General features: G+C 49.8%; 1 protein-coding gene across 8 annotated transcripts in view; it reads right to left on the minus strand.

The window, feature by feature from the left end:
* NCOA1 (nuclear receptor coactivator 1) overlaps positions 1–25,403 on the minus strand; it is a 189,314-nt gene that overhangs the window by 62,119 nt on the left and 101,792 nt on the right. For all 8 annotated transcript variants that reach the window (XM_065055538.1, XM_065055534.1, XM_065055540.1 and 5 more), the window contains 2 exons: positions 7,229–7,335; positions 2,173–2,339 (listed from right to left, as the gene is read on the minus strand). In XM_065055538.1, coding sequence (XP_064911610.1) covers positions 2,173–2,339; positions 7,229–7,314 — 253 coding nt within the window. In that variant the 5' untranslated portion in view covers positions 7,315–7,335. The remainder of the gene's footprint in view (positions 1–2,172; positions 2,340–7,228; positions 7,336–25,403) is intronic.

The raw sequence follows: 25,403 nt of genomic DNA on the forward strand, positions 1-25,403 counted from the left end.
TGGGAGAGGTGGGATGTGACCCCCAAACCCTCCCGGGATGTGACCCCCAAACCCTCATGGGATGTCCCTGATCCCCAGGCGCTGCCACCTGCCCCTTCTCAAGCTCCCCGGCTTTGCGCCTGGCATGTCATTAATTAAATTAATAACAGGACGTCGGCTGTTTTTTCAATGAAATCTGCTGCGCTGCGAGGTTTAGCGTTATTTTCCCTGGTGCTTATGGCTTCTTGCTTATTATTGGGCTGAAGAGCATTGTTTGCTGGGATCTGTTTGATTCTCTGGTTTGTTGGGATGTCCTGAGCCTGCTGTAACACATCACTGCAAAACCCAAGCTCCCCGGCTCCTCTCTCTTACATTGAATCACATCTCCCGGCGAGTTTCATACCGTGGAATTAGATGCGGCACGGCCACGTGTTGCAGGATATGTGGCTGTTCACAACACTATAGCTACAAAACCACGTCCTCGGGAGTTAGCAAATATTAATCAGGTTTACGGCTGAGAAACAGAGAGGAGGAGGAAGGACACAGGAAGGGAAACGCAATGTCTAACACTTCGTATAACTACAAGGACAGAAAATTGTCCCTGGCCACAAATATTCTGACTTTTCACCGTATTTCTCCTATCTCCTCATGTAAAATGCTCTTGCAGCAAACTGCTAAGAACAAATACAGGTGAAGTTTCTTTTCTTCGGTAATTTGGCGCTGCATGAGATAAGCCAGAAATACAGAGCAAAGCTCAAGGCATCGTATTTTAAAGTAATGCTTGTCCTAGTTAATGTTCAGCCCTGTGGTGCAATGTCAAGGAAACTAATGAACAGTCAAGCGGTGGCGAGCAGGAACCCGGGCGTGCTCACCCGCTACCAAACGCCTTTCGCAGCCCGGGCACGACGTGAATGAAATCCAAAACCGGTGCGCCCGGTTCACTGGGAAGCCTGGGCAGCCGGTGGAACGTGAACCGAATGGTTTGCCACTGTGTTTGCCCCCAAATTCTGTGCCTAAAATAAGAGCGAGCTGGGAGGATCGACAGCAGTGCCTGGGTTAAACTAAAGCAGAGGAGATTCAGGTCACATGAGGGAGAAATGGTTTATAATGAAGGGTGGTGAGAGCCTGGCCCAGGTTGGCCAGAGAGGTGGTAGATGAACCATCCCTGGAGACATCCCAGGCCAGGCTGGACGGGGCTCTGAGCAACCTGAGCTGGTGCAGATGTCCCTGCTCATGGCAGGGGGGGCACTGGGGGAGATTTAACGGTCCCTTCAACCCAAACCATCCTGTGACTCTATGGAGTGCCCACCCATGTCCCAGCCATGGGGTTTGGGCAAAATTGAACATCTATTATCTGGCAACACGGCTCCACACGGAGCGTGCGGTGGGAGCTCTGGCAAAGGCAACGCTTGACGGATGCCGTGCCCTCAGCGTGAACACTGAGCGGGATTCACCTTGTGCACAAAGGACGAAGAATTTGCATGAAGGACAAAGTATTTGCACAAAGGACAAAATGTTTGCACGATGTGGAGCAAACTGGAACCCACTTGCAGAAGTTCCCGGAGGGATGCTGGGGTTGCACCTCAGCCCTTCCCCTCTGCATCACTCGAGCCCTTTGGACTTCCACATTTCAGTCTACAAGTTGACACTCAAGGTGAATTTTAACCTTTATATGGCTTCTCAAGCACCTCTCCTCCATTTGCTGGTGACGGCACCGTATTCACCGGCAGGAGGGGGATGAACTCCTCCTCTAATCTCTTTGGTTGGCATGAGAACAGATCTGACAAGGGTAGGTGGTTCTGCACCGAGTCTTGCACAGCTTGTGGCAGAGCTGTCTGTCCTTCACCTTACCTGGCCGTCAAATGGGGTTTCTGCCCACGGTTTATCGCAATATTGCTGATAAGCACTTAATGGGCCTGATCCTGAAAGCTTAACGAGCACTTCTGATTATTTTAATCTAAGGAGTAATTGCAGAATGAAGCATGAACACAAAGTGCCACCTTGCACCAGAAACAAAGGTGGTACCTCAAACAAGCCAAGCGCCGGAGATGAAACATCCCCTTCCCTATTAATGCTTCTGTAAAAGCGGGAGAAGGAAAACGATCGCAAGTGGAATGATTACGTCCTGATTTTTCACTAATTACATCCCGATTATCGGGTGCAATTGGGTGCCAGGAGAACCTGCGGCCTTACCTTGCTCCAACCTCTTCATCTGCTGGATCTGATCAACCGTCTTCTTCAGGATCTTGCATTTGTCAGGTTTGACACTCAGCGTGTCGATGTCCCCGATGTTTGCAGACAGCAGCTCCGCCAGCTCCTCCAAGTATTTGTTCTCCTGCTCCCGTCGGCGCTTTTCATTGCTGTTACAGAAAGAAAACAAAATATAAGTCATATTAATGGGTTTTTTCCCTACTGTTCAGTCTGGTCACACTTGGGTACTGGACAAGAACCCAAAAATATAAAGAGTGGCCAAAGTGACAACCGTGGCATAATCCGAATAGATCCAAAATACCGGGGAGTTCGTTCAGGCTTTTGTATGTATTTTTGTGCACACAAAGATGAACAAAATTAATGATACATAGGGCTAGCCAGACACCCCCAAAAACCAGATCTATAACATTCAGGACTCCGCCTTCCTCTCAAAAATAGTTATAACAAAAATCATCAAAAATAGCCACTATTCCAGCTGTTGACAAGTTTAATCCTCAATTCACACACGTAAAGGTTAACAATATTCACCAGGGTTCACCAAAGTGAAAACCTGAATCGACGGTGACAAGAGGAAGATGAGAAATATTCATGAGATCTCCCTTTTTGCCGCAGTGAAAGCAGATTTTCTATCAGCTCCTGGCGGCTGCAGATGCCAAGCGCTCTCCCACCAACTATTCCCAAATTCTGGGAATGGAGAATATGTCATTTACGTGCTATGACATGGCACTGTGGACACGGTAACATATTCCTCTACTAAAGCATTATAAGAATCAAAGCCACCCAAATGAACTGTATATGTGGGACAGACACATTTTCCCTAAATATCTTCCTCTGCATCAACCACGGGATGAAATGAGGACAGTGCAGAATGCCCAACATGGCTCTACACCGGTTGTGATGCCTTTTGGCAGGTTGCTACAACTTCCACAGGATGCCCAGCAAGAAGTATTGCCTGAAAATCCCTGTTATTTACTGGACACCGAGAAGCTGCTGAGATGCCTGTGGTCATGGTGAGATGTTCCTGGCCCCACCGCACATGCATGGGCTGAGAAAACACCGGTTAGAAAAGCCAATTCCAGAAGTCCAGCTCGGTAGACCTGTGTCCCACCGCATTGAGCTCTGGCTTGTGCTACGTGGCCAAACAAACTCCACCAACAGCCAAAGGCTTCAGGAAGAGCGTGAATATACCCTGAGAACTCTGTCGAGACCCTTCGGAAACCACATGTGACCAAAAGGGTTTGGGACAACCCCAGCCCTCCCCTCTAGGAGCTCCTCAGGCTGCACAGATGTTTCTTTATTTGTTCCTAATTCCCCATTATTAGCTCAATACCCAGGTCTGACAGGTTGATGTTGTCTCTTGGGGATTGTTCTGCTGATTAAAATTGCTTTCCCATGAAAATATCTGATGACTGCAGGGCTGAATCTTCGTGAGGAACCTCCCCTTGGCTCCCACGTTCATCCTCCATCATCTCGCTCCTCCTTAGGGCTCCGGAGTTGGTGCGGGGTTTGGAGAGGAAGCCGTATGAGGAGAGGCTGAAGTGCCTGGCTTTGTTCAGCCTGGAGGAGACTGAGGAGACCTCATCGTGGTCTACAGCTTCACCAGCAGGAGCAGGAGGGGCAGGGTGAGCTCTTCTCTCTGTGACAGTGACAGAACCCAGGGAATGGCAGAAGATGTGCCAGGGTTTAGACTGGACATGAGGAAAAGGTTCTTCCCCCAGAGGTGCTGGACACTGAACAGGCTCCCCAGGGAGGTGTCACAGCCCCAACCTGACAGTGTTCAACAAGAGACTGGACACCGTCCTCAGACACACGGGGTGACCTGTGGGGTGTCCTGTGCAGGGACAGCAGTTGGACTCAATGATCCTGGTGGGTCCTTCGAGCTCAGGACATTCTGTGATTCTGATTCCTCCTGCCCACAGTGGTGGGGCTGCCCAGCAGAGCAACAGGAATCCCGCATCCTACTTTAACTCAGCGGGGAAGCAGAATTTAAAAAGAAAGAAAAAACAAAAGGCAAAGTCAGCTGTGAGTGTGGAGAATCACAGAATAGTTTGGGTTGGAAGTGACCTGAAAGGTTGGGTTGGAAGGGAGTGGAGCATCTCCCATGTGAGGAAAGGCTGAGGGAGCTGGGGCTCTGGAGCTGGACAAGAGGAGACTGAGGGGGGACTCCTTCATGGGGATCAAGATGGAAAGGGGGAGTGTCAGGAGGATGGAGCCAGGCTCTTCTGGTGACAACCAGTGACAGGACAAGGGGCAGTGGGTGCAAACTGGAACACAGGAGGTTCCACTTAAATTTGAGAAGAAACTTGTTTGGGGTGAGGGTGGCAGAGCCTGGCCCAGGCTGCCCAGGGAGGTTGTGGAGTCTCCTTCTGTGCAGACATTCCAACCCGCCTGGACACCTTCCTGTGTAACCTCATCTGGGTGTTCCTGCTCCATGGGGGGATTGCACTGCATGAGCTTTCCAGAGCCCTTCAACCCCTGACACTATGGGATTGTGGGATTCTGTGACCTCAAAGCTCATCTAGTCCAACCCCCCCAACAAGCCATGTTTCTGCTTGGGCCACCTCATGAAGTCCTCAAGCGAGACCTTCTGTGGTGCAACCTGGAAGCTCCTCTGCAACGGGCTTGGGCAGCTGCAGGAGCCCTCACGTCCCTGGCAGGGGCTGCCAAGGGGTGACAAGGGACAACAGGCAGCAAAAACAGCTTAATGGACGTAGGCTGGATGTTCATCTGCTGCAGAAGTGCTGGGTCCAGCCATGGACCTCGGTCTCTTCTAGCGCAGGTATCGGTGACACCCGCGCTGGCACGTTCCCCAGCAACAGGCAGGCAAATGCTTCTCGAGTGAGTATTTTAGTTAAGTCACATTAATTCCTCGCTCTCCCCCTGAACAAAAAAGCAATAGCAGAGGGGAGAAGAAAAAAACCCCTTCTGTTGTGGGTGAGCTCATTTCATGAAAACCCTTAATGTCGCTGTTGCTGTGGCAACTTTCAAATTGTAGGAGGGAGAATTGGCCAATTTTCCTTACATAAAAGCATCATGAGAATATTACAGCAGTGGGCTGTTCTTTATGAGTCCCAAGTATCATCAATAGCAATAGTTAAACCTTCCAGATTTTAACAAAGGAGTTTTGAAGTTCACTTTGCTCCGGAGGACGTTCCGGAGGGGCCTGGTCAGCCAGGGAGGAGGACGAGGTCCCTCCCCAGCGCGGCTGCCAGTCGGGACACGGTCTGAAAGAAGGAAGATGCAGGTGAGGATTTTGGTAACATGCTTCAGCTCCAGAGTTCGGGGTTGGATGGTCAACCCAATGACAAGTACGTGAGTCAACACATCCAAAAATGCCCGTAGGTGCTTTGCGGATGTAAAAGCTCATGGTGCTTGGACAGGAAGGAGAATCCTTCATCCAGAAGTTTCTGCTTCTCTACGATCTCACCCTATATATTTTGAAAGACTCCTGGTGTTGGCAGCAGAAGGTTTTCTTGGGGTGCTTAGGGGTTAGGGAACAAAGCACAAGAGATCTGCTTCCCAAAGGCAGAGCAGATGAAGCAAAGCCAGGTGTGTGCTCATCCACAGAATCATAGAATTGTTTTGGTTGGAAAAGACCCTCAAGATCATCCAGTCCAACCATTACCCCAACCCAGGCACTGCCCCATGTCCTGAGAACCTCATGTCCGTCTGTCCAACCCTCCAGGGCTGGTGACTCCAGCACTGCCCTGGGCAGCCTGTTCCAATGCCCCACAGCCCTTTGGGGAAGAAATTGTTCCCACATCCAACCTCAACCTCCCCTGGCGCAACTTGAGGCCGTTTCCTCTCACCCCATCACTTGCTACTTGGGAGAGCTGTTCCTTCAAGGAGAGTTGCCCATGGGGACCCAAGGACCAAGAGCTTCACCCCACACTCACCTTCGTGGTGAGGACCAGTTTGGAGACCAGGCTGGAGACGGCAGCGAGGGCTGCAGAGCTCTGACCCAAATGACTCATCCAGAAGGGGGAAACATTTCACATGATGACAGGTGTATTTGGTAGGAATAAGACAGCTACAAGTGCCATCAAAACATGTTCTGAAATTATGAGTCCTCTAATGACACATGAACTGCCGAGTCTTTATAAGGTGTGTGAGCTCAACAGAACCAGAAAGTGCAATAAACAGAAATCCTCAACCAGCCACTTAATGTCTCTCTACTGGAACACCGTAGCCTTTACATTTATCATCTAGAATATCATGTATGAGCTGTAAATGATAGAAAATCCACCTGGGGTTTGCTCGGTGCATCAATATTCTGCGACGACGAGCAAAACCGCATCCGAGGCAGCAGAGACATGGAGTCAGCAGCAGCACTTAACACTCATCCTTACTAACAGACTGTATCGCCACGGAAAAAGGCACATGGGATATACAGGGAGCCTGGAAAAGCCAGTGGAAGGAGATCACAGCCGCCTCCACCCATGAATTCGGAGTCTTACGTGAGGTGGTGAGGTAGCTGGGACGGGAAGGTTCGGTCCTAAGCAAAAGGCGCCTTTCTGCAGCGAGCTGAGCTTTGAAACAGTCTGCACGAGCACACAGAAATGAGATATTTCAGACAGGAATGTTCTCTGTTCTGTAACTGCACCCTGGAGCAAGGTCTCCACCGGCCTTCCTGAATATTACAAAAATAAGGATTTCTTGGGAATCTTGTGTGTAGAGGCAGAAGGTTTGGGATGATCTGCAGACCTCACAGATTTACCCCAGATTTACCCTGAGAAAGCTTTCCTATTGCTCTGAGCACTCTCCGTTTATAAAATCAATACATTAACTTTGATAACCAGCCTTCAAATTATCATTTGCCACCTAACAACAAGCGGAGCAGATGGGGAGCCGCATTTCCATCGTGCTCCATCTTCCACCGCAGCCACCGCTAAAAGCAAAGCGAAGTTCTGGTGGGAAGTGTGAACGTTTCCGAGCGGCTGCAACCCGGCTCCATCTGCTCGAGCAGACGGGACGGAGCGACGCGGTGGGAATGACAAAGTAGCCGCGACCGGGGACGGATGGGGAGCGGCGCACGTACCTCTGGGCTGTGTCGCAGGGTGAACCTTTCCTCTTGCGGGAGTCGGGGTTGGCAGGGTCCGTTGAGCTGTCCCCAAGGCCACTCATGTTGGTTGACCTACTTTGCACCTGGAATCAAAGACAGACAGGGTCAGGACAAGGTTCTGGTGGCTGTGGGAGAAGCGGTTCATCCACTACAGAGCCAGGAAACATCACAGCAACACAGAATCCCAGAATGGTAGGGGTTGGAAGGGACCTGGAAAGCTCATGCAGTGCAATCCCCCCATGGAGCAGGAACACCCAGATGAGGTTACACAGGAAGGTGTCCAGGCGGGTTGGAATGTCTGCACAGAAGGAGACTCCACAACCTCCCTGGGCAGCCTGGGCCAGGCTCTGCCACCCTCACCCCCAACAAGTTGCTTCTCCTCTTGCAGTGGAACCTCCTATGTTCCAGTTTGCACCCATTGCCCCTTGTCCTGTCACTGGTTGTCACCAGAAGAGCCTGGCTCCATCCTCCTGACACTCCCCCTTTCCATCTTGATCCCCAGGAATGAGTCACCCCTCAGTCTCCTCTTGTCCAGCTCCAGAGCCCCAGCTCCCTCAGCCTTTCCTCCCACGGGAGATGCTCCACTCCCTCCAGCATCTTGGTGGCTGCGCTGGACTCTCTCCAGCAGTTCCCTGTCCTGCTGGAACTGAGGGGCCACAACTGGACACAATATTCCAGGTGTGGTCTCCCCAGGGCAGAGCAGAGGGGCAGGAGAACCTCTCTGACCTACTGACCACCCCCTTCTAACCCACCCCAGGTACCATTGGCTTCCTGGCCACAAGGGCCCAGTGCTGGCTCATGGTCACCCTGCTGTCCCCAGCACCCCCAGGTCCCTTTCCCCTACACTGCTCTCCAACAGGTCATTCCCCAACTTACACTGGAACCTGGGGTTGTTCCTGCCCAGATTCAAGACTCTACACTTGCCCTTGTTCTAGTTCATTAAATTTTCCCCGCCCAGCTCTCCAGCCTGTCCAGGTCTCTGGATGGCAGCACAGCTTCCAGTGTCACCACTCCTCCCAGCTTGGTGTCATCAGCGACCAAGCGACCTCTGAAGAAGTAACCAACCCAACACAAATCTTTCTTCTTGAATCGATGCCTCATTTGTGTAGAAAATGGCACAAAGGGAAGACACCAAGTGATCACATCACCCTCTTTTCCGTGTCCCCTGGTCACCGGTTGGCCAAGCAAGCCCTCACACCAGCACCGTCTTCCTTATGTCACAGACTGAGCTCTTCCCCGTATCCCCACAGATTTTACCTTCCTGGCCTTGTAACATTTTAACAACCATCTAAACACGGGCTCGTTCCAATGCTTTGTTTACATGTGTTTGATTGCTTGTATTTCATTTCCTCCTCCTTCAGCCCATCTTTGGATCTTGTGCCCTCTCCCCCCAGTTCCTCTGACTCACGGCTGCCAGAGGACACTCCACCCCTCGCATTGTGTCCCCGTGCCTGCTCCCCCACCACCTCCTTTCCCCATAGCACACAGCCCGGGCTTTAATTAGAGCTGCAAATTGACTCATCTCTTTAACGGGATGTGACACCCTCCCACGAACCCCGTCCCCACCTTCTGCTTAGGTGCCACCCATGCACGGCCCTCCCGGCCCCATCCTTCCCACCACGGCCGGTCCTTGGCCCGTCCCAACGCTGGGCACCTCCTGGGTTCCAGCTCTCGCCAACACACGGACATTTCACCCTTATTTTTTGGCTGTAATTTCAACAGATGTTGGGTAAACTAGTCCATGCTGTGGCAAACAAGAGGTTCAAGCAAATGAACATGGTCCAGAAGTCACAAGGACTTCAACGTTGCAGTATCCCATGTGTGAATTCTCCTTAAAAATGAATTACGCATTTTGATTTAACTGAATAAAATACTGTGTAAACCAAATAAGGGCAAGAAAACAAATTAAAGCTTCTTTCTGGTTACTATTAAAGAAGTTTGGCCAAAGACCTTGACACTCTCCAAGCTGAGAACTCAGCCAGACCATTCCAACTGCCTACATGGGACTAAGCACCAAACCTCATACAACACGGTAAACAAGGCACGGAGCTTCTCCAGAAAACAAATCAGCTCTACATGTTGCTTCCCTTGCTTTTCTAAAGCCATTCAGTGATTTTTCATTCAGTAACCACAATAATCCAATATTGGATAATGCCCCTTCCAAATTCTTTCTTTATTTTACGACTTTCAAAGTGTGTATCATTGTGAGAAGACACATTCTCTGACAAATAAAGCAACAGGATCCTGGACAAGAAGGTAGACGTTTAGAGAGTAAATGGACTAAGTTCTTCATTTCTTCCATTATTTTCTAAAAGCTGGAATTTTAACAAGGATTAAACTGCTGATGGATTGTGATAAAACAAACCCAAGAAGGTGCAACCACAGTCCCCCAGCCCAGGTTCTCCCCAGGGTTTATCAGCCTGCCCGAAAGCACGGTGAGATGCCTTTAGTGCTCCAACATCTCCCACCCTGTGCCCGGACCGGCACAAGGCTGCTGCTCATCACAAGCCACCGGTGCCGGCTCAGACATCTCCGGATCAGACAGGTGACAATTTGAGTCCCACCAGCTTTTGAAAGTCCTCAGAGACCCAGAGCACACCTTCAGACCAGCTCCTCCTGACCCCAGCGCAGCGCAGAGGGATGGACACAGCTGTGGGCATCTCTTCTGCTTGCTTGAAGACCCCAGTGTTTGTATTAAAAGCCAGAAACCACCCGTGTCCTGGGCTGCGTCCCCAGCCCCGTGAGCAGCAGGTTTGGAGGGATTCTGCCCCTCTGCTCCGCTCTGGTGAGACCCCCCTGCAGTGCTGGTCCAGCTCTGGGTCCTCAGCACAGAAGCTCCTCGCTCTTCAGGACCAAACGAAGAGATGGAGGCAGAGCTGAAGGTCTCTTCCCACCTTGGAGACCGTGGTGGGTTCGCTCCCTGTCTCTAACCAAGAAACCAAACGTATCCCAGTGGAAAACTGAACTCCTGGCACCAAACCCATACTGTGTTCACCACTGCAGGAGGTTCTGCAGAAGATGAGGTAGGAAACCCCAACCGGGTGCTGTGCCCATGGGGAATAAGAGTGGTCCTGGGCTTGTGACAGGACAAGGGGTGATGCTTTTAAACTAAAGGAGGGAGATTCAGGCCAGACATGATGCAGAAATTGTTTGTGCTGAGGGTGGTGAGAGCCTGGCCCAGGTTGGCCAGAGAGGTGGTAGATGAACCATCCCTGGAGACATCCCAGGCCAGGCTGGACGGGGCTCTGAGCAACCTGAGCTGGTGCAGATGTCCCTGCTCATGGCAGGGGGAACTGGGGGAGGTTTCAAAGTCCCTTCAACCCAAACCACCCTGTGACTTGATGAAAACCAGCATTACCAGCTTCATTATCCCCTACAACTGAGTACTCCATGGGGTGCTACACATTTTGGGTCCCCAATGACCCACCTCCATGTTCAGCATTGAACACCTCCACTCCAAAATAAGTGAAATATCTGTGCTATGGGGAAAGAGCCTGTTTTTCAGCAGCACACAGGCAGTTCTGCTAACACGTGTGTCACCGGTGCTAAGGCGAACGCGGTTACTGAAAGCATTTCAGCAAGATCAGTGCAGGCGACCGGTGCCGCAGGCACGAGAGCTCGTCCACGGAAACCCTGAGCAGCGCCAGCAAGGCAGCCAGGACCAGGGATCCGGGTTCATCCCCCGCGTCTTCGGCACGTTGGCAAGAAGGAACGATGCCAAAGCAAATATAAGGAAGGGGGGAAAACCAGCAAACTCTTGAAAAATTTAGACTGGAAAACTAAAAGTGCTGCATCATCTGCTCTGGGTGAGAAGGGATTGCTGAGGTTTCAGCCAAGCTTCCCGGGGTTTAAACCTCCTTGAAGGTTTAACTCGCTCTCACCAAAACACTGAGTCTCTGGAAGTGTTGTTGCTCTGACAGGTCCTGATCTTTCCTCTCGGCAACTGAATTAAAGGAAAAAATGCGCGGTGATAGGGCAGGTAAAGTCGACCGTCCCACCAGGATGCTCCACTGCAGGACCGTGGGTTGGCAAGAGCGACCATATGTCCTAGAGAGGTGAACTAAGGACAACATCGCAGCCTGAGCTGAAATCCTTGGCTCGAGTTAAGCCCTTGATGTAATACACTCAATGTTTCTTTTTTATTGTAGAAGTCGTTTATTTTACAGCAAAACTTGCCAGGGCTGACAAGTTGAAAAATGTCATTTGGTCTAAAAATAACGGGGGTGACTTGGTTTGGAAGTCCCGGTGGGTCAGGGCACGACCAGGGGACGTCTCCTGCCGAGGTGAAAGGCAGAACCCTGATTTCTAAACATGGGCTTGTTGTAAAAACGTGAATATTCTGCTGGCTTTGGAAGCCAAACAGGCAGAGGAAGGAGATGGGATGGTAATAAACACAGGCTAATTAGTTCAGGCTGGGGAGGGGATGAGCTCTCCAGGTTTAATGCAGGGTCTCTCCAATGCAGACCTCTGATGAACTGATTGCTCCTCCACCAAAAAATATATATATTAAGGAACAATATAAAATGTTGTTGGTGTCCCCAATGGTGCCGCTCGCTCAATGAAGCTCCGTAGGACATCACAGACTCATAGAATGTCCCGAGTTGGAAGGGACGCACAAAGATCAGAGTCCAACCCCTGTGACTGCACAAGGCAACCCCCAAATTCACCCCACGTATCTGACGTTTGACCACAGCAGGATCAAGACCTAAGCGCTGCGTCAACGCAGAGAGCGTTGGCCTCTCGCCCTCCTCCAGATGCACATGGATGAGGCCGAAGAGACATCACATGGTGCGAACCCAAAACGTGGAGGTTTTTGTTCAGCAAAACGGTGCCTGCGATGCTGACTGCAGCTCCCGGCTCCAGCTAAACCAGGGCTGAGCTCCAGCTAAACCAGGGCTGAGCTCCAGCCACCAGCGAGGCCAAAGGTTTGGAGCTTCTCAGAGGTGGTTCTCCATCTCCATGTTGTTGTTGCTCCCCTGCTTCTTGGTCCACAGACGTGGATACAGCACTAGACTCTGGTCCCTCCTGATGCATCACTGCATCTGCTCACCAGAGACTAATTAGTCTCAAAAAGACTAATCAGAAGGAAAAAAAAAAAGAAGAGAGAGGAGGAATGGAGAAGAAGCACAAGTGACCTGCCCATGGCCACACAGATGAAAATATCTCTGATTTCCAACCCTATTCTTTCTCACAGAATCCCAGAATGTCAGGGGTTGGAAGGGACCTGGAAAGCTCATCCAGTGCAATCCCCCCATGGAGCAGGAACACCCAGATGAGGTTACACAGGAAGGTGTCCAGGCGGGTTGGAATGTCTGCACAGAAGGAGACTCCACAACCTCCCTGGGCAGCCTGGGCCAGGCTCTGCCACCCTCACCCCAAACAAGTTGCTTCTCCTCTTGCAGTGGAACCTCCTGTGTTCCAGTTTGCACCCATTGCCCCTTGTCCTGTCACTGGTTGTCACCAGAAGAGCCTGGCTCCATCCTCCTGACACTCCCCCTTTCCATCTTGATCCCCATGAATGAGTCCCCCCTCAGTCTCCTCTTGTCCAGCTCCAGAGCCCCAGCTCCCTCAGCCTTTCCTCCCACGGGAGATGCTCCACTCCCTCCAGCATCTTGGTGGCTGCGCTGGACTCTCTCCAGCAGTTCCCTGTCCTGCTGGAACTGAGGGGCCACAACTGGACACAAGATTCCAGGTGTGGTCTCCCAAGGGCAGAGCAGAGGGGCAGGAGAACCTCTTCTCCTCTTCCATCCGTCCCTCAACACGTCAAACTGGAGCGTGTACCTGAAGAAGATGCTGATTTTTGTGGTGCTAACGAATATCCCAGCAGAGACCAGAGCCCTGATATGGAGAACAAAGCACCAGCCAACATCAATATTCCAACCCAGCTTTGGGGATCACGACATGAATGCAATTTCCGCATTAACAAAAAAGGATGTGAATTATTGTGGCTTAATGCTTCTGCTCTCCGGATTTCCAATAGCTTCCCGAAGACCATCGCTACCTCTAGCAGACACAAATAGCCCCAATGATTTGAACTGACAGTGTGGAAGGTGGAACTGGCCACTGAATACTTCATTCTAACAGAATTCCCTATTTCTAAAATGCATTTGCCACATTTTGGATGAATTTGACCCCAAAAAAATGCTTACAAAATAATACTAACATACTGAGAGAGAAACAATTAGGTTGTTTTTAAGCACACAACAATGTTGGAAAAGTCCCTTATATTACAGCTATTTATCATCAAAATATAACCCATCTGTGCATACGCAGTCTCAATTAGAGGCAATTAAGAACATACTTGGAGTGTCGCAAGGACACATCTATATTGTTCCCCTCCTAAGTTCATCATCAGCTGCTCCTCTCAGCGCCGGGGGCAGAACAAACCTTCCTGTTTATATATTTCATTAACTTTTTCAGGTTACAGAAGAAACGCCAGAGCTGTGATGTGGAGAGAGAAGAGGCAACGGGTGAGGAGTGAATCACTCGCTCACCTTCTGCGTGTGGGGGCAGGTTTGGGGTGGGTTTTTTAAATAGAACTTCTGTTCTGACCTCACCCTCCAGAAAATAAGGCGAGAGATGGAAAGTCTTGATTAAAAGTTGTTTTTTTTGGTGGCTGAAGTTGTCCAAAAAAATGTCACATCTGTTTTGTGCAACAATCCTTGGAGGAGGAAAAGAATCCCAGTATCCATATGGCATCACTTCAGCCTGCAGAGACATCTGCCTTCCAACTAAATCTTCTTTTCTTGGAGCCTCACCCCAATTTCCCTGCCTTGTTTCCTCCTGTCTCTCACCTGGTCTGTAAGTCCATCATCTTCTGCCCAAGCCTGGTGGAGATGCTGCCAGATGGACCCTCTGGGACACCCAACCCAACACATGTTACTGGGAAGGATGAGCAACTGGGTTTGTCTTGGTTCCCGTTATGTCCTCTCATGGCACCAAACAACGTTATGATATTAACAATAACCACAGAATCACAGAATCATAGAATCATAGAACCGTTTTGGTTGGAAAAGACCTTTAAGATCATCGAGTCCAACCATTAACCTACCACTGTCGAGTCCACCTCTAATCGATGTCCCCAAAAACCTCAGCTACATGAAACACTTCATCTGTTAATCCCATCTTTGAAGAGGAGATTCTTCAAAGCACAGCAGTCAGGAGAAAACACTTGGAAATACAACAAATATAAAAAAGTTAACCTAGGAATTAGTAAATAATACAAGATTACAGTAGTAGTATTCTCCCGTTTTTCAAGCTAGAATACTGAAGCCTAGAACAATGACCACATTTTAGCATGCTCAAGTCAAGGTTGGATGGAACATGCTCAAGGTCAGCAGAAGAGGCTGCAGCAACCCTACCTTGAGCCCATGTCTCTGTGGTCATAAGGCTGGATGAGAAGGGAGCTGATAAAGATAGATTTACTTTCACTGGGGAAAACGAGAGATGAATCATCAAATCACAGGATGGTTTGGGTGGGAAGGGACCATTGAATCTCGCCCAGTCCCCCCTGCCATGAGCAGGGATATCTTCACCAGCTCAGGTTGCTCAGAGCCCCGTCCAGCCTGGCCTGGGATGTCTCCAGGGATGGTTCAGCCACCACCTCTCTGCCCAACCTGGGCCAGGCTCTCACCACCCTCAAGCTGAAGGCAAAGGGAGATCCACCCTCATTGATCTCACATCCCCTCTTTAAGCTGAGCCCACGGCATTGGGAGGAGGATGAATTTAGGGAGAGAGCAGCACGCTCCGATGTCCCCAAGTCCATCCAGCCTCGTGGGCTGGTGTTTGCTTTCCTTGCTAGGCAAGAAGCGGGATGTGCAGAAATCTTAATGATCGCCGTCTCCGCGGAGGCAGCAGGCTAATAAAAGCTGTCAGCTCGGGGAAGCGGTGGAGCGAAAACTTGGCGTCTCAATTCCCCGCATCCGCACCCATGGGCAGGGGACGGGCAGGACGCGTGAGATGCCTCCACCCTTCAGGAGAAGGTCTCCACTGCCACCGGCATGGAGAAGAGAGGACCACGGCAGGTTGGGTGGTTCCGGGCAGGTCATTTCTATGCCCCAACCCCTGCTGTGCCACGAGGGAAATAAGTTTAAATATCGCTGATGCAATGCAGGTTAAGAGGCAGCAATCAGAAACTCGACTGATGTGCAAGAGACTAACGTTATGAAAGATTTAACATTTTGACAGCTTAAAACGTTTCTGAAGATGAATTTCACTTCTCTGTCTCATTATTCCCCTCCCTCGGGGGCTGCGGCAGGGGGACGGGGACTTGTCCCAGGTCACAGAGGGAAATACAGAACAGTCTGGGTTGGAAGGGACCTTCAAAGCCCATCTAGTCCCACCCCTGCCATGAGGGCTTTTGTTTTTTCACTGACTATTGAACAAGCAGCTCCCCAAGTGCTGGCAACCCCCGGGAATTAATTGACTTCGTATTTCCCTGGGAATTAATTGACTTAATATTTACAAACCGCTCTGGATCCTCTTGTGAAGAGCACCCTGGATGTGCAAAGTCCCCATACCGAGCAGAGAACCATGAGCTGGCACCAAACCTCCCAAGAGCTCTTTGCTCTTCAGGACCAAACGAGGAGATGGAGGCAGAGCTGAAGGTCTCTTCCCACCTTGGAGACCGTGGTGGGTTCGCTCCCTGTCTCTAACCAAGAAACCAAATGTATCCCAGTGGAAAACTGAACTCCTGGCACCAAACCCATACTGTGTTCACCACTGCAGGAGGTTCTGCAGAAGATGAGGTAGGAAACCCCAACAGGGTGCTGTGCCCATGGGGAATAAGAGTGGTCCTGGGCTTGTGACAGGACAAGGGGTGACGCTTTTAAACAAAAAGAGGGAAGATTCAGACTAGATATAAGGAAGAAATTGTTTGAGCTGAGGGTGGTGAGAGCCTGGCCCAGGTTGGCCAGAGAGGTGGTGGCTGAACCATCCCTGGAGACATCCCAGGCCAGGCTGGATGGGGCTTTGAGCAACCTGAGCTGGTGAAGATGTCCCTGCCCATGGCAGGGGGAACTGGGGGAGCTGGGAAGGTCCCTTCCCACCCAAACCATCCTGTGATTCCATGATTCAATGATTCACAACCACCCATGGTGGCCATGGTGGGCCAGCCAGCACCAAGAATCAAATCCTTCATTCCTAGGTCCTACAGACCTGTGTCCTCTGCAGAACAGCCATGGGGAGGAGTGAACCTCATACTAACGGGGTGGAGAGACAGGACACTAATCCCACCTTCCAGGGCCCCATTTTTCTTTTAATTCTAATTCTGAGCCCTCTAAATGTCTTCATACCGCACAATGGAAAAGATGAGCTTTGCTCTCCAAATCCAAGCTTCTCCATCAAGAAATCCTTTGCTTTGGGAAGGTAAAGCGGGTTGTACAACTCATAAAATCAAACCTATCCGTCTGAAGGGAATTTTGCATATGGTAACAAAAATACACAGATCCAAGTGAATTCCTCAAGGACAAAAGCAGCGGCCAGTTGCACATCAGCTCTGCAAGTGTTTGCTCTCTACATAATCCCTAAAAACACAACAAAAAGAAGGGAAAGAGGTGCATAAATCAATGTCCTGCAGACTAAGTATCACGTGTAGAGAGGCGACGATCCAAAGAGAAGGCGTGAATTTTAATACGCCCATCATCTCGCTCACATTTACAACTCGCAGACCCGCAGCAGCGATTCCCCTTTAGCCCGGAGATAATTCCAATAGCTGATTCGTTTCACAAACAACCGAGAAAATATGGGAAAGGGCTTTGCCTTAGCATGAGGAAAACAAATAATCCAGCTGTGGGTAATCAATACTTGATGCCTAAGGAGACCTCTGGAAATCCGCCGTGCCGCTCCGCTGTTTTCCCAAGCTCTTCTTATAAAACCCACCCCACAAACACACCGGACAGGAGATAATTGAAGTGCTGCTTATTGCACTAATTGCAATCAACTCCTCGTTACCTGGTGCTCACCCACATCTGTCTGTCGTAGCCATCTGGTGTCTGTCTTAATTAGATCGTGCGCTCTGAGGGGCAGCGACTGTCACCGCACGTGATTTTCTATCCCCCCGGCATCCAACTTCTGTCCCAGCATCTACCTCTGCAAATCTTCCCACGAGGACAAACAGTTTGAAAATAGGAAGCCAAAAAAAAAAACCCACCGCAAAAATAAAAGGAATGAGCTCAGTAAAAGCCATGCTGCACCATGGAGGGATGACCCACAGCTTCTGATGCTTCTCCTGTCTTTCTAGGATTTACTTTCTGAGATGCTCTGGAGTTGTTTGGAAGAACCACAGGGCACCAAATCAACCCAAAATCACAGAATCCAAGAATATAAAGATTGGAAGGGACCTGAAAAGCTCATCCAGTGCAATCCCCCCATGGAGCAGGAACACCCAGATGAGGTTACACAGGAAGGTGTCCAGGCGGGTTGGAATGTCTGCAGAGAAGGAGACTCCACAACCTCCCTGGGCAGCCTGGGCCAGGCTCTGCCACCCTCACCCCCAACAAGTTGCTTCTCCTCTTGCAGTGGAACCTCCTGTGTTCCAGTTTGCACCCATTGCCCCTTGTCCTGTCACTGGTTGTCACCAGAAGAGCCTGGCTCCATCCTCCTGACACTCCCCCTTTCCATATTGATCCCCAGGAATGAGTCCCCCCTCAGTCTCCTCTTGTCCAGCTCCAGAGCCCCAGCTCCCTCAGCCTTTCCTCCCACGGGAGATGCTCCACTCCCTTCAGCATCTTGGTGGCTGCGCTGGACTCTCTCCAGCAGTTCCCTGTCCTGCTGGAACCGAGGGGCCCAGAACTGGACACAAGATTCCAGGTGTGGTCTCCCCAGGGCAGAGCAGAGGGGCAGGAGAACCTCTCTGACCTACTGACCACCCCCTTCTAACCCACCCCAGGTACCATTGGCTTCCTGGCCACAAGGGCCCAGTGCTGGCTCATGGTCACCCTGCTGTCCCCAGGACCCCCAGGTCCCTTTCCCCTACACTGCTCTCCAACAGGTCATTCCCCAACTTACACTGGAACCTGGGGTTGTTCCTGCCCAGATTCAAGACTCTACACTTGCCCTTGTTCTATTTCATTGAATTTTTTCCGCCCAGCTCTCCAGCCTGTCCAGGTCTCTGATGGCAGCACAGCTTCCAGTGTCACCACTCCTCCCAGCTTGGTGTCACCAGCAAACTTGCTGACAGTCACTCATCCAAATAATTGATGAATTTATTCAATAATACCGGCCCCAGCAGTGACCCCTAAACACTGCACTAGATCCAGGCCTCAACTGGACTCTGCCCCAGTGACCACGACTCTCTGGTGCAAGGGAAAGAAGAAACATGGAAACTAAACTTTTCCTTCTAGCCCCGTATAAAAATATAGGAAAACTACAAAGAATGAGCCACCTCATGCCACTGTCATCAATGTTGAAGGGAACAGAGCCCACCAGTTGCAGCGACGCCTTCAGAAGGTGCTGTCTTGCACCTCACCGCATTAATTTCTGGAGCACTGAAATGCTGCAGATGAATTATCACCAACTTTGAGCATGGGCTCAAGTGCTTGCTGCTAAAACACTGTGTGTTATAGGTTCTCTTCAGTCTCCCTCAGAAGGTAATTCCTGACTCAAAAGATCAGAAGCAACCATAGCCACGTATGATGATGTTCTTGACGAGGAGCCTGGTTCCTCTCCAAGAGTTGGGTCAATCCAGGTGCCCACTTGGTCACAGCTGTGGCTCTCCCTCCATTTCAACCCTCTGGCCAAGACCTTAGACAAAACCAAGCCTAAATTCACATCAACAGCACGACAACTCAAAGATAAAGATACTTAAGAGACAGGTGCCTCGGTGCTACATAAGATGGGAACCCACCACTCATGGGTCATAACTCCATATCAACTGAGCCACTCCACCACCCATGGGAAAAGTCCATTTAAAAGGATAACAACACATTATTTTCCCTTGAAAATGACTCCAAACAGGTATTTTAAGCCTGTGTAAAGATTTGCGAGTATTAAAACCGCTTTGTTTTTTATCCTCATTAAAAGCCCAGCAGAAATTCAAACTTCTTCTTCCACCAGCTGTTTTCCCAAAGCGCACCTTGTCAGCACATACTCTGCATTTGAATCCAGATACTTCCATGTTCAAAAACCAGAAGAAAAACACTCAACCATTGCTGTTAGCGGACACAGAGCCATCCACGGGAGCAGAAAACTAAACCTACGTGGGTTGAACGAGCACCATCGGCCAAGCGATGGGCTGGTCACGGTGGTCTCTGCAGCGGTGGACGCACTCGGGTTTAAGTCTTTCCTTAAGATCTGGGCTTAAGTGCCATCCTGCTTGGATTTCTTTCATTCTTTTTCATTTTGGAGCTGTCGGTCCCAGATAACCCCCATCACGCACGGTTCATATGTTTGGAAGCAGTGAGGCTGGTAAAAGGTGAGATAAATGTACGTATAGCACTAGAAAGAAATAGCAGCAGCGTGAGGAACCCGCTGAGAAGGTGGGTCAAGGTTTGGTGGGTATAATTTTAATAATAAATAATTTTTCTTGTTGCCCACTTCCTTTTAGGACACTATGATGAGGGAGAGGGAGGGAAAGTTAGTCAGCGGATGGTAAAAATGGCAATGTTCTGCTTAAAAAGCACACGAGAGCAAGGGCTTGTGGTACGGTCCCACATGGGAGGCTGGACTGGATGACTTTCGAAGGTCCCTTCCAACCCAACCTATTGGACTAGATGACCTTCGAAGGTCCCTTCCAACCCAAACTATTGGAGTAGATGACCTTTGAAGGCCCCTTGCAACCCAAACTATTGGACTGGATGACCTTCGAAGGTCCCTTCCAACCCAAACTATTGGACTAGATGACCTTTGAAGGCCCTTTCCACCCCAAACTATTGAACTAGATGACTTTGAAGGCCCCTTCCAACCCAAACTATTGGACTAGATGACCTTTGAAGGCCCTTTCCACCCCAAACTATTGAACTAGATGACTTTGAAGGCCCCTTCCAACCCAAACTATTGGAGTAGATGACCTTTGAAGGTCCCTTCCCACCCAAACTATTGGAGTAGATGACCTTTGAAGGCCCCTTGCAACCCAAACTATTGGACTGGATGACCTTCGAAGGTCCCTTCCAACCCAAACTATTGGACTAGATGACCTTTGAAGGTCCCTTCCACTGCAAACTATTGGACTAGATGACTTTGAAGGCCCCTTCCAACCCAAACTATTGGACTAGATGACCTTTGAAGGCCCCTTGCAACCCAAACTATTGGACTGGATGACCTTCGAAGGTCCCTTCCAACCCAAACTATTGGACTAGATGACCTTTGAAGGCCCTTTCCACCCCAAACTATTGAACTAGATGACTTTGAAGGCCCCTTCCAACCCAAACTATTGGACTAGATGACCTTTGAAGGTCCCTTCCCACCCCAAACTATTGGTCTGGATGACCTTCGAAGGTCCCTTCCAACCCAAACTATCGGACTAGATGACCTTTGAAGGTCCCTTCCACCCCAAACTATTGGACTAGATGACTTTGAAGGCCCCTTCCACACCAAACTATTGGACTAGATTACTTTGAAGGTCCCTTCCAACCCGAACTATTCCATATTCTATGATTCTACCGGGGTCAACACTTGCTGGCTACAACAGCTCCATCCCATTTCCGCGAAAGGATGTTCTTCTCTACACCACAAGCAGGAACCATGCTATTTTAATGCAAAAATAAAATATAATTATTAATTGTTTTTTGCTATTGCTTCACACTAATAACGAGAATAAGTTGCAAACACAAAGCGAGGTGAAGCCAGAAATGGAGATACAATTTAGATGCCATCCTTGAGCAGTTTCCCTTGATGCCAACAAGCATCGCTTGGCAATGTTCACAGCAGAGATAAGACACAAAACAGGATGGCACGGAGCGCAACCTTTTCTCCCAGTAACTGATAGGAAAAGTGGGTTAATTTATACAGCTTCTGAAAGGGAAAAAATCAGGCTAATTCCCTCGCAGTCACAGAACATTACACACTTAGTTTCATATTACGCCCGTGAATTACATGTTGCAATTACACAATTTTCTCTGTGGGGAGAAGCAAGTATTTGGCAGAGCGTACAAATACATCAGGTTCGCGTGTAGGGCAAATTAAACTGCGGCGCCAGCACACGTGGCCTCGTAAAAATCACTTAATTCACAAGAAAGCAGCGGCACATCGTATGTCGGACCACGGCACGGGAAACCCATCGGCAGAGACGGCACTTGGCTGTTGGCATGGTCGTGGCTTTTCCTGGTGGAAAACCCCGTTTTTTAGGATTTATCTATATACACACCTCCCTAATTTCATTATTACATGTTTCTGTACTTGCATAATATCTCGGATACCTCAAATGCGTGGATTAAAGAACAAACCGAATACTCCAGCAGCACAGCGAGAGCCACCGCAGCGCCGGTGATGGACATCCAGCAATGTCATCTTCCAGATGTGCATCCAAACCACACTTTTTGGGGAAGGTACCATGCAAAACGGCGGCTCCAGGCGCCCCCAAACAGCCACAGCGCTCCCCACTTTTGGAGCAAAAAGCGTATTTAATTACCTTTTACACTGCAGTGAGGCAAAGTGGAATTCCTCCCTAAACTCCAGCGATTGATGCCTATCATCCTGTCTTTATTTTGGGTCAATTTCAGTCACAAGCCCAGCAAAAACTCACTGGTGGAGGAACCTTGTTTGGGGAAGCTCTCGGATCAAGCTGTACCTTCGTGTTTTAGCAAGGAGCTTGAGCAAACTCCAGAGCCCTGGTGGATCAGACAGAAAGGAAGGCACCATATGCTGGCTCAATATAAAATACATCCACTGACAAGACCAAAAATGCCAAGAAGCTGAATTGGTGGGAAGGCTGAGACCTCGTATCTAATGACCTTCTAACCATTGGAAGATGTCTAAAAGAGTTGTTGTGATTGTATCAAGCAGAAGTTCTGGCCGGTTTTAATTCTTCCTTTTATTTTGCTCTTTCTCACTTTGTATTCTTTACTCACATCTCTCCTGCTTTTAGTCCAACGCTTTGGATTGCTTCTGCTTTCTCCTGCGTGGTCCCACCACCGGCAGCATCTGCAGGTGCTTCTGGCACCACCCAACAAAGGTCAGTGCAAGCAACAGGACAAATGGTCCTCTGCTGCCTCCCCCACCACCTGAGACCTCTGGTTTCTACTGTCCACCTCTGCTCTGCTTCTCCTAAGCCCTCCCAAGGACTTGTGGTGCTCACACTGCTCTGCAGGTTCATTTTATTCCTTCAGGTTCTCCAGCTTTGACTTGTCTGTGAGAGGAAAGCGAAATGTTGAGGATCGCAAATGGGAGCTGTGAAGATGTGAAGAGACTTAAGTGGGTGGAGAAGAAGAGACGATGAAGAAACCCTCAATAATAGTCCTTAGTGGGAAAGAAAGGGGCAAGGTGGTCAAAGGTCCCATCTGTCTCGGAGGGATGGGAATTTGTTACTATCATAGAAAGGTTTGGGTTGGAAAGGACCTTTGCAGATCATCTAGACCAGCCCCTGCCATGAGCAGGGACATCTGCACCAGGTCAGGTTGCTCAGAGCCCCGTCCAGCCTGGCCTGGGATGTCTCCAGGGATGCTTCATCCACCACCTCTCTGCCCAGCCTTTGAGAAGACGCAAACCTCTACTGGGCCATTTTTAAAGGTCCTACCAGTGCTCACAGGGATTGGGGCTGTGGTGCAACGAGCAGAAGGGTTTGCTCCCCAGGACATCGGGACTGACCATTAATTCATTAACCGGAGCAGTGAGACGAGCCAAGTGCTGTGCTGCAGCTTGTTCAATGGAGAAGGAAAGCCATTAGTAAGATAGAACAAAAAAAGTCCACTGAACGGGGTCTCTTTTCTGCCGAAAGTGAATCTTTTGAAAGGCTGTAGAGGGAGATATTAGAAAAATAAAACCACACAGAAAGAAAAATCCAGCTTAAACAACTGCAGCATTAACACCTCTTCTAAATGAAGACAAACCCTTATGAAACCCACCGAAGAGAATTGGAATTTCCTTGATAATTGGATTACTGGTGTTGAAGAAACACCCTCAAGATGCCGCCAGCTCCGTGATTATCCTCTACCCAAGCAGGGGTGACGTGTGACAGAAGCAGCACGTTTGCCTTCAATTTGGGCAGATTTTAGAGCTACATGAGACCACTTGCGACCACAAGATCTCAACCAGCTTCTCAACCACACCTGGTCCAGGGTAGAAACCACCTTCTCACCTGCCTGTAGAAGGTGGGATGGGGTCACCATCCTCCTCCTCGCAAGGATGAAGAAAAGGTTCCAACCTCTAGAATATATCCTGCATGATTTTGCTGCCCGAAGGGATGAAGAGTGTTGTCACCCACAGCTGCATACTTGATGTTCCCTGAACACCTCAGCGGGCTGGGCTTCCAAAACGTATCAAAACTAAGAATATACCATGTCAGATCTTGCTCTTGAGCAGATAACTGATAGAAAGACGCAATGCAAACTCTTCTTCCACCAGTTTGCGGAGCACCACCGAGAACATCCTAAATCCCTGAGCGGTGCGGGGAACCTGATGGTGCTCACAGGATCCCTGCTCAGCCCGCTGCCATTTATTAACCTAATTAGGGATGAGCCAAATGTTGTAGGGATGAACACAAATGTTGTGTACAACACAACATTTGGAAAAGACGTAACCATCGCTGAGAGCACAAATGGATTATGAAGCATCGCAGGGAGCTGAAAAATACGGGCAAGAAACAAAATGAAACTCGGTCAAACACAATTTTAATCAGTAACCGTGGGGGGAAATAACCTCAGGTACAGGGAGAAGCGGCTCCCACTGCCATTTACTGGGGTGGGGTGGTGTTATGAGTATTTAACAGTAGTCAGGTAACACCGGTGAAATGTTGGATGGGAACTAACGCAAAATGCAGCGCTCCCGCATACTTGGGCACGGTCAGCAGAGACGGAGAACGAAGGGTCGGGGGTTTTAAGGAGCGATCGCTGCGTAATTAGCAAAGCAAACAGAGGATTATGCCCAGCTGAGATCACCTTCTCAGCACACAGATAGTCACAACGCGCGCTAAAAGAGCAGCCTGGATGACAAAGTGATTAAAGGGATTTAGAAGCAAAAGATTAAAACAACAAAGTGGGTGCAGTTGGAGCAAAACCCGGTGAAAAGGAGAAGCTGCTTGAACTCAACAGGTCTGGGTTGCTTATATACGGTCCCTATGTGATCCGTATGGTGGATGCAAAGCGGGGGGATTTTCCAACCTGGGTTGATGAGATAGAATCAAGAATAGAATCAAACGAGATAGAATCATAGAATAATTGGGGTTGGAAGGGGCTCTTTAAGGTCATCTAGTCCAACCCCCTGCAACGAGCAGATTATCACAGCGCTTCCCGCCGAGGACGGCAGGGGAGGGCCGGGAATCATTTAGACTAATTAGAGCAGGATCCTGCTTTGGGAAGGAGAACGAATTAGGGAGCAAACGGTTTCTTTTTACTGTCACGAGAGCGAGTGCAGAGTTGTTTCCTTCAGAAATCAACCCTGCAAGAACCCCAAAGCACCTCCATATAGTCCTGATCTGCATCCCCCCAACACATCCCAGCCGGGGGATGGACCGGCACCCCCCGGCCACCTCTTCCTCCTCCTCCATGGCATCGCAACCACAAAGAGCCCCAAAAGCTCCGGTTTAATCACCTTCCAGCTGCATTTCCCTCCTGCCGCTCCGGAGCGAGGGGACGTGGAGCTGCAAAGCTCCGAGGAGCAGCCGCTTGCTCCTGCTTGTTACGCACTCAGGCACCCAGGAGCAGACAGAGCACAAAAAATATCGGGTTTTCTAGAAAGCTACAAAAAAGCGACGAATAGCAGGTAATACTTTAGGAGATGGGTTGGTTTCCTGAATGTTTACTTGCATTTTAGCAATACCCAGAGGTCCCGAGCAAGGGCACGACCGTTATGAGATGCTCTGTGGGGAGGATGCAGCAGTTGCCACCTGCAAGTGTTTCCACATTAAAACACATCCCGGGGCTGGGAGACCACAAGTTTGGGACCACGCAGCAAAGCACAACCTGCCTCCGAGACACCGAATCAGGCTTAGCAACCAAATTCTGTGGTCTAAACCCCAGCGAGACAGAGCAGGACTTCAGCATCCTCGCGGGTGGCGCAG

The sequence above is a fragment of the Columba livia genome, chromosome 3 (genome assembly GCF_036013475.1).
Source record: "Columba livia isolate bColLiv1 breed racing homer chromosome 3, bColLiv1.pat.W.v2, whole genome shotgun sequence".
Classification (NCBI taxonomy): domain Eukaryota; kingdom Metazoa; phylum Chordata; class Aves; order Columbiformes; family Columbidae; genus Columba; species Columba livia.